Consider the following 15815-nt stretch of genomic DNA (forward strand, 5'->3'; position numbering starts at 1 on the left):
CCCCTTCACAAGCCTTTTACCGCCGCTTCTCCGCCTTTCACCTCTCTGCCCCCCCCCCCCCCCCCCATCCCCCGGGGCCTTCACCCTCACCCAGCCCCGGGGCGCAGAACCCTGGGCCCGGAGCCGGCCGCGGCGGGGGCACCGCGGAGCTCCTTGTCACTCCCTTGGGGGTGAGTGACCCGCCACCGTCGAGGAGAGCTGGCTTCAAGGCCGTCGTGCGGAGCGGTGCCCCCAGCCTGCCCCTCCATCGCCTCCCTCTTTTGTAGCCAGCGGTGAGGAGGGGTCGGGCAGGAAAGGCGGCCCCTCGGAGCCCACGCCGGTGGTGGCCCGGGCTCCACGCCTAAACCTAACTCGCCTTTTTTGACTTTATAGCTCCCTGTGCGTTTTCAAACAAGGACCAGGAGCGCGGTTTCCTTCTCTTCCGCGCTTCGTCTGCTCCGCCGTTTTTCGGGGGAAACGTTGGATTACAAAGCCCCGCTTTTGTAGGAAAAGGGAAACAAAATAGGCTGGGGCGGTTGGTAGGGCAGGAAAGAAAGTGAGAGAACTGCGAAAGCTGTTGGACTAAGATGGTCTGTGGAGATGCACGCTAATTGAAGCTTTGCAGTATTTTTGGCGCTGCTTAAGGACAATAAACAGGAGTTACTCTGATAAGATTTTCCGGTATCACGTGCCTACTGCACCATTTAATACCTCATTAATGATCAATCTGGTGTACGGTTTAGGAATATGAGTCAGTAAATAGTAACATCTTTACCCAAAGTGCATTGCCAAATTCCCCTTATTTCCGTACACTTGTTTGTAAGCACCACTATTTCATTTTCCTCGTATTTATAAAAATTTCTATTCAGTAGACTCTGATATATATCTGTTTTTTTTTTTCCCCTGATAATCACACAGCTCTCTTCAAGGACAAAGTATCTAACTCTCTTCTCTTTGCTAACCTGTGTTTGTGGTAACTTTTCAATTTAGGTTTTGCAGGAAGTGCTTCTTGACAGCGATCAGAGAAAGTGGAACACATTGTCCTCTCTGCCGGGGGAGCGTGACTAAAAAAGAAAGAACATATCCCAAAAGGGCTCTAGATGTTGAAAACAGTATGAAGAAAGCTTCTGGGGGCTGTAGATGCTGTGAGAAGCAGGTAGAGTAAAACTTTACAAAAAGTTGGATAAACTGTTCTTATCTTTAACCACACAGGCTTTGACTGTGTGTCATTCTTGTCTTGGAGCGAAAGAGCCTGTAGCAGTTTGAATTTAGCTTTGTGTGGCTTTTGCATGTATTAGGCATGGAGTGTCTGCTAGGTATGTCTAACAGACGTAAACAGAGAGGATCTTCTGTTGTCTATAAGGACTTTTTAAGTGGAGTGCCACTTCTTCCCCAAAACAATATGAAAACTGAATATAGCTATAAAGCTGGCAAAAGAAAAGTTAGAGAACTGAAAGTGAAAGTTGCAGATATATGAAAAACCTCAGAAACATTCACTATGGAAATGAAAGTGCTTAGAGGAGCTACTGTAAAACTTCATTTAAAACCAAAAAAGTACGGGTTGATTACTCTTGGTGTAAGTACAATCATATGTAATTTCCCCCTGCCCCATCAGTCTGTTTACATTCCTTTCATTCCCTTTGTAAAAGGGTCATTATTTCCAGAACATTGGGTGAAGTCTTGATCCCCACTGAAATCAAGAGTAATCTCTCTTCTGATATAAATGGATTCAGGATTTCAGCCACACATTTTATTTACATCAAATTGCATCAGCTCCAGGTAGTTGTCTTCATGTTTGTTTTGTTTCACTCAGGACTTGGTTCTGCCAATGTGAAGATTAACATTAGTGGAAAGCCAAGCTGCTTGCTTTGTTCCACATGATTCATTTAGGGTGGAAAGCTGGGAGAAAGAAACAATAGCAAGTTGGTAAACTGGAAGGAAGAACAAAACGCATCCCCAGAAGAACTCTAATGGAATTTAGGCACAGGCACATGAGATGTGATCTTGTTCAGCCCCTAAACCTGTAAGCACTTTCTGACAGTGCTGTTGGATCTGAAATTCTGATTTAAGGCATGTCCAGCACAGCTATCTTATGACAAATCTAAGCAACTCATTGTCTTTCCTTGCATTTTAGCTGGATAGGCAGCCGTAGTGTTGGTGTTCATTCACCTTTCTCCCCCCTGCCTCCCCTTCTTTTTCTTTTTTTCCTCTCAGAAAAGTTCTGTATTCTGAGAACACACGTAATGCAAAAAGACTTTGCTCTGTAAAGCAGGCCAGAGAAGACTGAAGGAGCGGTGTGGCTTATGCCATCGTCATGGCCCCTCTCTGTTGTAGCTCATCAGTCGTTGATCCTGGATCTGGGAGGTGTAGTTCCTGTGACTCTGTTTCAGTTAAATGGAGTTTGCTCGCATCTGTTACCCACTGGAGAATTCTCTCAGTTGCTTGGCTGTTGGGGGCTTGGGGTGTAGGAATATTCTCCAGTCTCACAGGGTGGCAGAGGCTCTATGGAAAAAAGAAACGAAGATCTCCCGATGGGGAAGAAAATGTTCATGCTGAGAGGGGAGACACAAGTTCTGGTTTCTTCTGCATATGATGTCGAAATAATTCCTGCATGCATTGCTTTCTGTTGGCAGAATTGTCTCTTCCTTCTGTCCCTGGATTGGTTTGTATAATTTCAATAATTTGGCATTTCATTTACAGGTTAGATTTTCATGGATGAGACAGCATTATAAAACGTGTAAGAAGTATCAGGATGAATATGGTGTTTCTTCTATTATTCCAAACTTACAGATTTCCCAAGATTCAACAGGGAACAGGTAATCAGGGTGTTTTATGTTTAACAATGCATCTTCTTCTCCCCCAACCCCCAAAGGAAAGTGGTTTTTTTTTCCAGGGCATGCCTTCTTTTTGCAATAATTATTGTCCATATTTTAGTGCTTCAGAAAATCACAGTTTTTCCAGGTCTTTTTCTTTACTCTTAGCAAACAGAAGAAAACCTTTCTGCCTGATGGTTTGGAATGTCTTCTAGGGACTCTCCTAAAGAGTGTATAGTACTTGCACCTTACTTTCACTGCCTTGACAACATTTGAGCAGTTTACTTTGTAACAAATTTCATAATACTTACCCCCAGGGAAGTTTCCTTCTCTTTTTATTCCCCACTCCCTCTTCCCTAAGTCTGTTTCAGTGGGTATCCTGTTAACATTACTGTGCAAGCTTTTGCTTTCTGATTGAATTTATTTTGAACTGATCCCTTATGAAATGTATAAGGATCTCCAGTATGTTACACACCATAAAATATGAATGCCACTTACCATTTGTTTTTCAGGCAGTAAAGCTAAAGAACTGTTTTTTCATCCCTTCTCACTGATGTGTTTGGTTTGGCTGAGGATTTTTGCTTATTTTTGAAGACCTGTTTTTTACATAATAGTTTCATAGAGCTTTGTTATATGTAGCTGGTCCTTTATTTACTTTTTTTTGACATCTATTTTCTATTTCTAGCTGTCTAGACTTCTCTGTGTTTAGTTTTCAACCCATCAATATATTGAAAGCAGAACTTTAAACTGTTAGCAGAACCAGTTGGAGCAGTGTTGCTGGGAATACTGTGGAGGAGGTTATACTGAGTGCTGTTGAAAGGCACTCACAGAATAATGCAGTCACCAGGCACAGTCAACGTGGGTTCACAAAGGGAAAGTCCTGTTTAACTAATTTGATATCCTTCTATGACAAGGTCACCTGCCTAGTGGATGAAGGGAAAGGAGTGGATGGAGTTTTTCTGGATTTTAGTAAGGCTTTTGATAGTGTCCCTCACAGCATCCTTCTGGACATGTTATCCAGCTGTGGGATGTGCAGGTTCATGGTGCGCTCGCTGGGTGAAGAACTGGCTGAAGGGCAGAGCTCAAAGGGTTGTAGTGAATGGGGCTACATCTGGCTGGTGACCCATTATCAACAGTCACCACCGCCTCAGGGTTCGGTTCTAGTTAAATTATATTTATCCTGTTAAATATATTTATCAATGACCTGGATGCAGGAGTTGAATGCACCATTAGCAAGTTTGCCGATTATGCCAAAGTGGGAGGTGCTGTTGATCCTCTGGAGGGATGTGATGCCTTCCAGAGGGGTCTAGATAGATTGGACCATTGAGCTATGATTAATGGGATGAAGTTTAACAAGTTGAAATGCTGGTTTCTGCACCTAGGATGCAGTAATGCTGAACACAAGTATAAATTGGGAGAAGAGTGGCTGTAGAGCAGCCCTGCAGAAAGGGATCTGGGGGTGCTGGTCGACAGCAGGCTTAATACGAGTCAGCAGTGTGCCCTGGCAGCCACGAGGGCAAACTGCATCCTGGGGTGCATCAAACACAGCGTGGTCAGAAGAGGTGATTATCCTGCTGTATTCAGCATTGGTGCTGTCTCACCTTGAGTATTGTGTGCAGTTCTGGGCCCCACAATTTAAAAAGGATGTGAAGGGGTCTTAAGTGCGTTCACAGAAGGTCAACAAAGCTGGTGAAAGGGCTGGAAAGAATGTCCTGTAAGGAGCAGTTAAGAACTTTGAGCTTGTCTAGTTTGGAGAAAAGGAGGCTGAGGGGTGACCTTATTGCTCTCTACAGCTTCCTGGGAGGAGGAGAAATGGAGAGGGAGGTAAAGATCTCTTCTCCCTGGTATCCAGTGATAGGACATGAGAATTTCTCAAAGCTGCGTAGGTCCCTTCCAATGGAAATGTTCTATTCCTATTCTATTCTACTTTCACCAAAGTGTCTGGATATTGTTGTATCACTATTTATTGACTATGTCACAGTAGAATACCTGTACTTACAATATTACAGAAGTATAAAAAAAATGTACCATGGCCAGATTTGTGACTATAAATATTCATGTTATTAGGATGATCACTGTGTCTGAGCAGTTTCTTCTGTCTTAGCTAGAGGTGCATTTATGGTCAAATTTACTTTCTAAAATGTTCCTGTCAGTCCCTCATACTTTAGAAAAGAGTTTATTTTGTGCATAGTGTAAGAAAGTTTATCTTACACAAGTAATTTCAACAGATGGCAGTTAAATGCCTATTTACGTAGTCCTAAGTCAAAAACATAAAAAGTGCTACCTGTCTTAACGTCCATGTAGTTCATAGTGCCTGTTGAGCTACTTGGCTGTAATCTCCATTACCATTCTTGTTGACTAAACGACTGTTGTCTTATATACCACTTTCCTATAAAGTTGTGTAGTATTGCACCAAAGGTCACCATGGTAACTAAATACTGAGACATACCTTGATCCAAAGTTGTGACAGTTAAGATATGTGCCATTACATGTTTTGCCTTGAAATTCATGGGACTAAATGGAGAGAGAGAAATATTTTTTTCCCCCCATTACTGTTAAAATTCTAAAAAATTTAATAGTAGAGTAAAATAATCTCTATTTTCATTGGGCTTTTTTTTTTTTTCTTCATTTAAAGTAGCAGGAGTGATGCAATATCTGATAATGGCGAGATGGCTAATAATCAAATACTTCAAGGAGAAACAAGGTAGGCTGCTTGTTTTTCTATAGTTACTATTAAAATAGATCCAGACAATCATAGTGCAAGTTTTTACTAACGTGAAAAAAACCCACATCCACTTTCAACAAGTGGTATAAAAAACCCCCCTGTAATTTCTTCTACATTTGCATCTATATGTTAGAATTTGAAGGATTTGAACTGAAAGATGTTACCCGTAAGTAAGAACAGGGTGCACTTGCAATTGGAACAAAAAGAATTTTCTAAAGTCCATGTCTCCGAAGAACACATTTAGGTGCACAAATAATAAATGTGCTTTAAAATTGCAACTTGGAAGTAGCAGTGGAACTCCATTATGGTGGGGGTGGTGTGAGGGGATGGTGTTATCAAAATAAGGGAAAAATAATGACAAGATGACAGATGAATTAAGCTTTTTGTAATATTACTTCTAAAACTCACTTGTCTGTTTAATACTGTGTATTTCTGTTCACAGTGGACATCCAACCTTCAAATGCCCCCTGTGTCAGGAGTCCAATTTTACCAGACAGCGTTTGCTGGATCACTGTAATAATAGACACCTTTATCAGATAGTTCCTGTAGTAAGTAGACTTGGTTATGTATGCTTCTCAAACTACTTCTGTTATAATTATGTGAACAATTTGAAATGTGCAGTAGCTAGTCTATATCTGTGAAGATCACTGTGGTCTGAGGAAAGCAATGCACTTAATGCAGTGCAATATTTAACTTGAGGAGTGACTTCCATTTGTTTCTTGTCCAGCTTCTTGTCGGTTCTGAGGCATTTCTGACTCAGCTGTCACATTTATCTTGGTGTGAAATGAACTCAGGTTTTGAGCCTGACACCTACTCTTCCTCATTTAGTAATTCAGAACTGTTTCTTTAGAATCCCATTAGTAACATAGCTATTGTTTCATGTGAAACCTACAGTTAACTTGAGGCATGATCTAAGGTAATCAAAGGGAGTGAAGGCAAAAAATCTGTTTGGTTTTCTATTCTTTTCATCTGTACAGGGTGTGCTATTTTTTTCTTTCGGCTTACTTGACGATAAGTAGGATGCAGTAATCACTTTCTTTTCTAAATTTTAAGCAACGGAAATTGACAAAAAGTGTGCCAGACAGACATGATAATATCCCACTCCTAAGAGAAACAGTTAAAAAAATTTGGCAAGTTGAAATGTAAATTTTGGAATGTTATGCAGTTGAGGAAAAGAACACTTAGAATTATGATTTTATGTGAACGTCTTTACTGTATTTTGGTAGTGGAAGAGTAATAGACTAGTTATTCCTGTAGGACGTGTCTTTAATGCATTCTGTATTACCAATAACTTTTTTTTTTTTTAATTCTCTCTCTTTCCCCTTCCCCTCCAAATTCAGATCTGTCCTATTTGTGTATCTCTTCCTTGGGCAGATACTAACCAGGTTACTAGAAATCTTGTTAGCCATCTAAATCTAAGACACCGTTTTGACTACGGAGAATTTGTGGTAAGCTTTTTCTTCTTTGATGTGTAGGGGAATAAATGGTAACTTTTTTCTCTAAATAAAAATGGCAAATAAAAATTTTGTACCAAACTTGTTTGTGCTCTGGACATGCTGTGTTCCTGCTCCGAAGGAGTAGGCCTGTCTGTTCTTAAACTTTCTGTTACCAACATGAAGTGCTGTTGGGAATAGGTGTTGTCATCAGTTCAGCTGTGCTCCAAACTGATGACTTTACTCTTTAGCATAGCATTCTCAATCTGAACTATTTGTTCCCCCAGAACGGTTTATTACTGCTGCTTCTGAGGGAAATAAAATAGATGCTGCTCTGTTTAATTGACATTTTTGACCTTTTATGGCAGAAATGACTAAATCATAATTCTCAGGACTCAAAGCGTAGCTTGACTAGCGGGTGTTGCTGCCACCACCTCTCTTCCAGTACGTTGTGAGAGAGGCTGCAATGTGAAAGAGATGTCATTAAATCATTGTTCTCACCCAGAGCAATGCCTTCTTTCAGGCTCACTTTGAGTATATGACCTTGGAGTAGATGCAGAGCTACATGCACAGATGTAGTCACTGGATGGATCTTAAGTCAAACCAACCAGATGAGTTCTGCATGTGGGACCAGAGCAGGAGAGTTTCTGTTGTTTCTACAGAGTGTGACAGGCTTTGGGGTGTGCTGCTTGAGCATTGTGTGGGACAAGCATCGTATCTGAGGTATAGACAGCCTCACTGATTAGAGATGGCAAAGATAATGCACGTTTTCTTTGCGTTGAGTGATCTGTGACAGAGGCATGAAGAGCCAGGAGATTGATACAGGGGATTGGGCTCTTCAGTATCAACACATCTTGCATGTTTGAGGATGTAGAACTGGTGAATTGGAATTCTGATTCTGGGAAGCTGCCAGAATCGCACCAAAAAAGTGCATTACTTTGTCATATTAGCAGCTTGGAAGATAGCTTTTCAGTGTTTGCTTTCTCATTTTAAGCAGTATATTTTCAACAATCTATAATTACTATTGTGTGGGGATCACATTTTGGTTTTATTAATGGAGGATGGTTGGAAGCCCTGTTATAAGAATTGCATGCCACGGTCAACTTTCCTGAGCTGACTATTCTGCAATGTAATTGAGCCAGGGAGAGAAGACCCTTCTGCTTAATGAGGCTTGTCCCACTCCTCTGATTCTTCTCCTGTCACATGTATCTGTTGGTATTTGGTTAAATAAAAGATATTGTGCACCATAAACAAGCATCCAGTACACATAAAGATGGAGAGTCTTCATCTAGGTGCCAATTCCTATGTAGAAATGTGGAAAATGAATGATTAACCTAAGGAATGTGGTACATCTTGAGTATTTGTCCATTTTGATGATGTTTTCATTTTGTTTAGAATCTTCAGCTTGATGAAGAAGCCCAATACCAAAATGCAGTTCAAGAATCCTGTCACGTGAACTTTTAAAGTGTAGCCCCTCTTCATCTTGCCGATTAACTGAGAGAAAAATTACATTAATTCTGTTGGTGATCTGAAGTGTATATTAATGCAAATGGTATTCAGTAACCATTTTTTCAGGCTGAACTTTTTTCCACGCTCATAAGGACTTTTCATAAATGATTTTGCTGAAACTCAAACTTCACATCTACTGAGATCTGTCCCTGTGGAATTAGGGACGTTTTTGAAACTTCTCACTGTTGTCTTGATCTTCTCTAACTTTTACTACTCTGTTAATTACAGTTTCTTTTATTAATGTCAGATATTTTAATTCACAAAACCAACTGTGAAAGTAGTATCTTTAGAAAGACATGCAAAGATGCTCTGTTGCCGTGTTGAGTTTCTTTGAGTTCAGCTGTCATCTGCTAAGATATCTATGAGATGGTAATTTTTTTTCTCCTACTGCCCAAGGACAGACTTTTATTTGATGTTGTGATTTGTTTTTTTACCATGACTATGTGAACGAAAATAACAACTACTTAAGAAATAAAAATATTTCTTCTCTATAGACCAACAATGCAGAGCAGGTTTTTTTCACCCTACATTGAGAAAGAATGATGCCATTTTCCAGGAATAATTACATCTATTTTTTCCCCTTTTGGAGCATAACTGAAATAGGACCTTTGCTTACTGAAGTGATGGGTGAGGAGTTTTCCCTGTACTCTCAACTACTAAGAGAGATGGTCCCTCAACATACTTTCTGAGCAATTCAAGATGACATGCAAAAAGTATACTTTTTTGGTATATGACTGTGACCAGCTAGTTTTTCATTCTGTTGGAGCTTTTTCAGAACTTCTGTTGTTGCATTTGGAATTCAAATTTTGGTCTGTTTTGTCTTTCATGGAAGGCTGTGTAACTACAGAACTAATTGGCTTCAGACCTATCAACACTCAGAAAAATGAAATTGTTTCTTTTAGTAAGACTGTTTAAAACTCGGACATCTTCTGCATCCAAAGGCTTTGAAAAAACAGTTGCAAGAAAAACTTGCTCTAAAATAGTTACCAAAATATTTTAAGAGTTCTTATTCTAGACTTTCACATTCCCAGCAAGACTGTCATTAAAATTGGAGAAAACAGAGCAATAATGCAATTTTTAATTTAAATGGAAAATCCATTTGTAAAAGAACTTTCAGGTCTTTTATTTAATATAAGTGGGGAGAAGGAGAAAGCAAGCTGCACAGATAATATATTTTGTAGGTTTAAATAGAGACTGTTCTGAATGTACACCTTTTAGGACTGATTCTTCATCCCGTGTCGCCACAGGCCATTGTCAAACTGCTGTTCTTAATGGGTATTGTACACCTGGTGGAGAACATCCACAGTGATTTTCCTGCTTTAATCGGTGGCTTATGTGTAATAATATTGGTTGTGCAGCCAAAGTCCAATCTGCTTCTTGTGTCCTGGCTCCCATTTGCTCTCCAAATAGAGGTTTTGATTATTCTTTGACTACTAAGGTAACTGGTAAGGTCGAAATGCCTTGTTCTGCAATGTAATGGGTTTCAGAACTGAATCTTAATTCTAAGATGTTGAGTGTTGGAACTGAAACACTGTACACTGTAACTTGATATTTCTATCTTCTGGTTTTTGAGAGTGTAAAACATTACTGAAGGCATAACTGGTTAAAATCCAGAGAAGGTTGACTATTTCAGCAATGTCTAAAGGTTATATCCTTTTTATAACAACTGAACATGTCTTGCGTTTTGTTACTGGCTTAATACAGTATTTTGGCAGCAGGCCATGCTTTGATCTTGTACTCCAGCTTCCCTGTTTGCCCCCAGTGCTCTTGTCTGCCTATTCTCACTCCTCTGTCAGCTCTAGTGCTTGCGGGACCACATAGTGATGTGGAGCAGTTCACTGATCCAGCTGAAAAGGCTGTTTGGACTTTTTACTTTCTCTTTTCCTCTATAAAGCCGACTATGAAATAGTGCCCTTTGACAGAAGGGAATTTCAAGGTAGCCTGATGCTAAAGTTTTAGCTTTTTAAAATAAGAACGCATACCGTGGTGATTTTTATTACTGCATACATTTCCTAAGGATTTTAATAGTTCTATGTAAGTTTAGTTAACTTTTTTAGATTCAATAAAATATTTATATGATCTGGCAATAAATGCCTACAGCCAATACAGATTCAGAATGCCTCATGGACACTGGAACTAGCTATTTCTATTACTTGAACATATCTTGAGAATTGCAAATGAAATTACATCTATTTTAAAACTCTGGGAAACAAATTTTTCTATAGCAATAATTAGTTGTCACTTGATGCGTAGTTGCTGAGCATTTTAGTCATGTTTAAATGTTGAGAGACTTGAATACACATTTTAAAGCAACAAATGTGTATAAATGCAATATTAAAAACAAACTTGCAAAATGTTTATCCTCTTTGCATTTGTTAAAATCTGTATTGGCAGGCGCTGCCTTGCTTAAGATTTTATACTTTTAATATGAAGAGATTGCATCCAATACATTCACTAGGTAAGCGTTTTAAGGAAAATGAAATAATTATTTAAATATGCTGCTGCTGGTCATGATCTTTCTCACTGAAACTCAGATATGCACAAAAAGCTGTGTATTTGTGATGGGTGATGCTTGTACTCGAAACACGCAGTCTTTACTGGAAGATTGCTGTTTAACAAATGTTTTCATGTTCACGTTGCATTGTGTATTGTTTTAATATGGTATATTATGTTTGAATTGTACCTTCTATTTTTTCTCCTATTAAAGTATTTTATTTTCTGTTTGTCTCTTTGTTGCATAATAAAGATGATCAGTCCCCTTGATGCTACTTCTTCCTTTCAGATGCTTTCTAAATTTAAGTACGTGGTCAGTTGTATGGTTTCACACTTTAAATGGTTAAAACTGCGTGTGTGCTGCTGGAACTGGTGAGTTGTGGCTCATGATCCTCTCATGAGCTGACAAGTTACCTTATGTCACATCTTAAATCTTTCTGTGAGCAGAAAAGATGACAGGTTGGGCAAAATTAGTTCATGCTGCTTTTCTGCCTTCCATGTTCACATGTTGTTGTCCCATGTGATTTTAATTGGAAAAATAACCTAAAAGAAGAGAGAAAGAGTATGGAACGTTTGGGGCCAATAGCAAAACTTTGTTACTTAAAGGTAGATTTACTAAGAAGAGGTAATGTTTTTCTGAGGAAAGAACTGTCAATAAGTTTGGGCTGGTTGCAGTATTGGACCAGCAAGGTCGCATCTATATGATTTATCCTTCTGCCCTCTATTTCTGAGCTGAAAACCCCTGTGGTTATTTTTTGTGCTCTTACATTCTAAGGACATACAGATGATAATAGGGTTATGAATTGAGTTAATGTCTTAATTTGAATGCTAGAAATATAGCAAAAATATGTAAATTTACCTTTTATTAGTTTATTGTTCCTTGCCCTTAGAATGTAATTTTCTGAGCTCTGAATGGATTATTGTCTCTTGTAAATCTGGTTATAAGCCCTTTGTTAGAGATTCCATTTAATTTTCTTTTACTATATCAATGCATATTTCATTATTTAGAGACAATGCACTCGATGTGTTTAATTGTCATTGGCAGTATGTTGGGTTATAGGATGCATGAGCTCTGCAGAACTCCTGTTTGTCCTGGTCATTGGCAGTATGTTGGGTTATAGGGTACATGAGCTCTGCAGAACTCCTGTTTGTCCTGCTCCAGTCCTAAGGCAGGGCTTTGTTCCCTGGGGAGAGGGACTTGCACCCAGGTCCTCTTCTGACAGGTAGTTGGGGTTAGAGGGTTTTCTGTGTCTGGGAAGCATTTCTGTGTCACTCTTTTGAGATGGGGACTTCTGAGTCTGGTGAGATTTGACCATGTGTCTGTCAGGACTCTGCTATAAAAAAAAATTACACCTCGTGTAAGTGTATTTTTTGTATCTCTTGTTTTATAGAATCATAGAGGTCCCTTCCAACCTAGATGATTCTAAGATCATTGAATCCAACCGTTAACCTAAAACTGCCAAAGCCACCACTAAACCACGTCCCGAAGCACCTCATCTACGCGTCTTTTAAATACTTCCAGGGATGGTGATTCAACCGCTTCCCTGGGCAGCCTGTTCCAATGTTCCAACGCTGAAACAGACGCACTAATTCACCGATGCTCTGAAGTGCTGTGCGCTTTGCTATGTCTTGGAAGTGCTGTGCCATTTGTGAAATGGCTGCAGAGCCTGGCAGCCAGGGTTGTTCTATTGCAGGCAGGCAGAGCTACAGGAGTATCTGACAGAAGCATCTTCAGGGTTCTTTTAGAATTGGAGAAACCAGCAGCGAGAGGGTACAAACACTGCCGAGTCCGTTCTCAGTACAGTGTGCGTTAGAACTTGCTCTAGAAACCAGGTTTCTTTTGTGTTTGAAAAGATGTAGGAGACAAAACTCAGGGCCTCTACTATGAGGAGGCTTTTCAATAATGTTAAAAACGCCACGTCCCAGTGAATTGCTGGACTCTTACTAGGGTCAAAGCAAAGACTTTTTTTCCCCCCTCATAAGTAAACTAGGTCTGGCTGTTTCTTACTCTCCTCAAACTGTAGCTCTGCTTTGGGAAGGACCAGTTTTCATCTCTTTATTTTCCATCTCCTATCCTATCCCATTCCATCCCATTCCATCTCCCCTTCCCCTGTAGTCATGTATCTCTACTTTTCTGGATATGATCAAGAAAGAGCTGGGAGAGTAAATTTTATGTTTATTCCCCCACCGCCCCCAAGGTCTTAGAAAATTGGAGGAGAAAAAAAAAGGAAAACAATCATCACTGCTAAATGCATTTTGTGGAAAGCATCTAATTCCATTTTAAATCTTTGCCTTCAGTCCTCTGGAGGATGCATTCCTCAGCTCCGTGAAGCTGCAGGTCATTTCCCAGGGCTTAGTGACACAATACTGCTTTTATGAACTTGCTTAAGCTTATGAGGACACTTAGTTGCTGAGAGAAGTGCTCCTTACTATTACTTTATATTCTTTCTCTACTCTTGTGTTTTTCTCTACTCTTTTTTTCATCTGTATGTATTTCCCTACAGCAATTCTCATAAGTTTAAGCTGTTTCCCCCCTGCTCCCCTTTCTGTCTTTGAAAGTAATCATCAATTAAATAGGTAAGACTATATTACTTAGCTACTAAGTATTGTCTCATATTCTGTATGTTTTATAAGCTCCTCTGGCTGTACCCTCAATAGCTTGGGGCTGATGTGAGCCTCAGGGATAAATAGAGTAATTAAGAAACTTCGCATCAATAATTTCCAGAGTTCTCCTGCCATGTTTACTTCTATGTCTTGGAGGAGTTTATATTTCTCAGAATGTGTTTGCATTTTGAAGGAATCTGAATGTCTTGCCAGTCAGATTTTTTTTTTTTTTTTTTTTAATACTAGAAGTATTTACTTTGGTGTTTTCTTTGAGGGGAGGGTATTTTTTTGGATTGGAGAGACCAGAATGATGTTTAAAATTAAAAGCATCTCGGGCAGACCTGCTTTTTAACAGTAAGAGGCACTTGTTTTCTAGAAAGCCTTGTGTTAGGTTCTTTGTTTTTGCAGGTGTGGGCAGAAGACAGTAGGAAGGTGGTAGCTTTTTTTCTCCAGGGTAACGGTTGTGGCAGTGGTGTCACAGAAGGTGTGATTTATGTGCCACCTCAGTTGTGAGACTGTTCCAACTTCAGTAGTTTCTCTTACGATTTTTTTCTTCTTTCATAATTCAAACCACAAGAGGGCACTGAATATTTTTGGGTTGCCTCTAAATAAATATAGTAATTCACTACGTAGTTGTATTCTGGGATACTTTTAGGTATGGGATTTGTATGTGTTACCTTTCATAAAACGTAACAAATCTTGTATATATTCTAGGGGTTAAGAGACTGACTGGGGTCACCCCGATCTACAGGAAGAATATTTCTAACTAACTTTAAAGCCTCAAACTTACAGATTTACTTGTGTGATTTATCGTCTGTGGCGAGTGAGCTGCCTTCCCCCAGGGCTCCACTCTGGGCAGAACTGAGTCACCCCAATTCTCGAGTGGACACGAAACGTAACGTGTTGGTGCAAACTCCCTGTACCTGCCAGACCTTGCCTTCCCCAGGCACGTTCTTCAGAGGTTGGTTTTCAGACCCAAAGCCTTGCAGTGCACGTAGGAATCACACGAGGGCATCTGAGGACTGTTCAATTCTGGTCCGAGGAGCCCATGGGGCTTTTTTTGACTTTTTGCTTTCTGAAACTGCACACATGTCAGCGACCTCGCTAATTGCATTTCCCAGCTGCCGCGGTGACATCTGCCTGATGCCAAATACAGGTATGCTTCGTTATCTCTTGAAGTCTTGTTAAGTTGTTCTTTGGCTGGACGTTCAATGGTTTGGGGTTGCTACAGGTGCCTGGAAAGGAGAGAGAATTCCCCCAACTAAAGCTGGTGCTCTGTCACCTCAGAGAGAAGTAGGTATTCCTGGAGTACCCTTCCGTAGTGGCATGAGACTTAGTGGCCAGCTACAGCCGCGTTAGTAGCCCCATGCCAGTCACGGTGTGTTTCACACTGTACTCTGTTCCATATTTATCATAAAATGATATTTTATGATAAATAAGCCAATGGCATTCTGGCTTGTATCAAAAATAGTGTGACCAGCAGAAGTAGGGAGGTGATTGTGCCCCTGTACTCAGCAGTGGTGAGGCCACACCTCGAGTATTGTGTCCAGTTTTGGGCACCTCAATACAAGAGAGATATCGAGGTGCTGGAGCGAGTGCAGAGGAGGGCAACGAAGCTGGTGAGGGGGCTGGAAAACAAATCGTATGAGGAGCGGCTGAGGGAGTTGGGACTATTTAGTAGGAGGAAGAGGAGGCTGAGGGGATACCTCATCACTCTCTACAACTTTGTGAAAGGACACTGTAGAGAGGTTGGGTCTGGTCTCCTCTCACAGGTAATTAGTGACAGAACGAAAGGGAATGGCTTCAAGCTCCAACAGGGTAGGTTTAGATTGAACATTAGGAAAGAATTTTTCACGGAAAGAGTGATAGGGCATTGGAACAGGCTGCCCAGGGAGGTGGTGGAGTCACCATCCCTGGCTGTGTTTAAGGGACATTTAGATGCAGTGCTAAGGGACATGGTGTAGGGGAGGACTTTGTAGAGTAGGGGAGATGGTTGGACTCGATGATCCCAAGGGTCTCTTCCAACCTAGACGATTCTATGATTCTATGAAAATATACTTCTGTGAAAACATGTTGGACCTGATTCAGATTCCTGTGAAAGGGGGAGAGGTGTGTGTCATCCTGTGCAAGTAACTGTGTAATTGGTGAAACACTGCTTTCTCACACAAAAGAAGGGGTAATGGTTAAAGTACCCTGTCTGAAGTGGCAGTGAGGGGTGCAACGTCACACACCTCACCTTCTGCTGCTTGCTTTCTAACC

At 40.4% G+C, this 15815-nt stretch overlaps 1 protein-coding gene across 2 annotated transcripts; it reads left to right on the plus strand.

Annotated features, from left to right (window-relative positions):
• Positions 1–935: 935 nt before the first annotated feature.
• Positions 936–11227, plus strand: RNF138 (ring finger protein 138, E3 ubiquitin protein ligase). Of its 2 annotated transcripts, none has more exons than XM_014936997.1 (6): positions 936–1135; positions 2680–2795; positions 5431–5496; positions 5960–6065; positions 6858–6965; positions 8346–11227. In XM_014936997.1, exons 1-6 carry the CDS (start codon positions 1094–1096, stop codon positions 8412–8414), a joined length of 507 nt encoding a protein of 168 aa, XP_014792483.1. In that variant the 5' UTR covers positions 936–1093; the 3' UTR covers positions 8415–11227. The 2 variants fall into 2 exon arrangements, with proteins under 2 accessions (XP_014792483.1, XP_014792482.1); XM_014936996.1 differs by having other exon boundaries at positions 938–1135; positions 5428–5496.
• Positions 11228–15815: the final 4588 nt, after the last annotated feature.

The sequence above is a fragment of the Calidris pugnax genome, unplaced genomic scaffold, assembly GCF_001431845.1.
Source record: "Calidris pugnax isolate Ruff unplaced genomic scaffold, ASM143184v1 scaffold51, whole genome shotgun sequence".
In the NCBI taxonomy this organism is placed as follows: Eukaryota; Metazoa; Chordata; class Aves; order Charadriiformes; family Scolopacidae; genus Calidris; species Calidris pugnax.

Excerpts from the sequence above, each read along its gene's own strand:
- RNF138 (XM_014936996.1), top strand. The coding sequence starts at position 1,094 with ATGAAGAAAGCTTCTGGGGGCTGTAGATGCTGTGAGAAGCAG. Across the intron at positions 5,497-5,959 it reads ATACTTCAAGGAGAAACAAG|TGGACATCCAACCTTCAAAT; the intron begins GTAGGCTGCTTG and ends TTCTGTTCACAG. Across the intron at positions 6,066-6,857 it reads TTTATCAGATAGTTCCTGTA|ATCTGTCCTATTTGTGTATC; the intron begins GTAAGTAGACTT and ends CTCCAAATTCAG.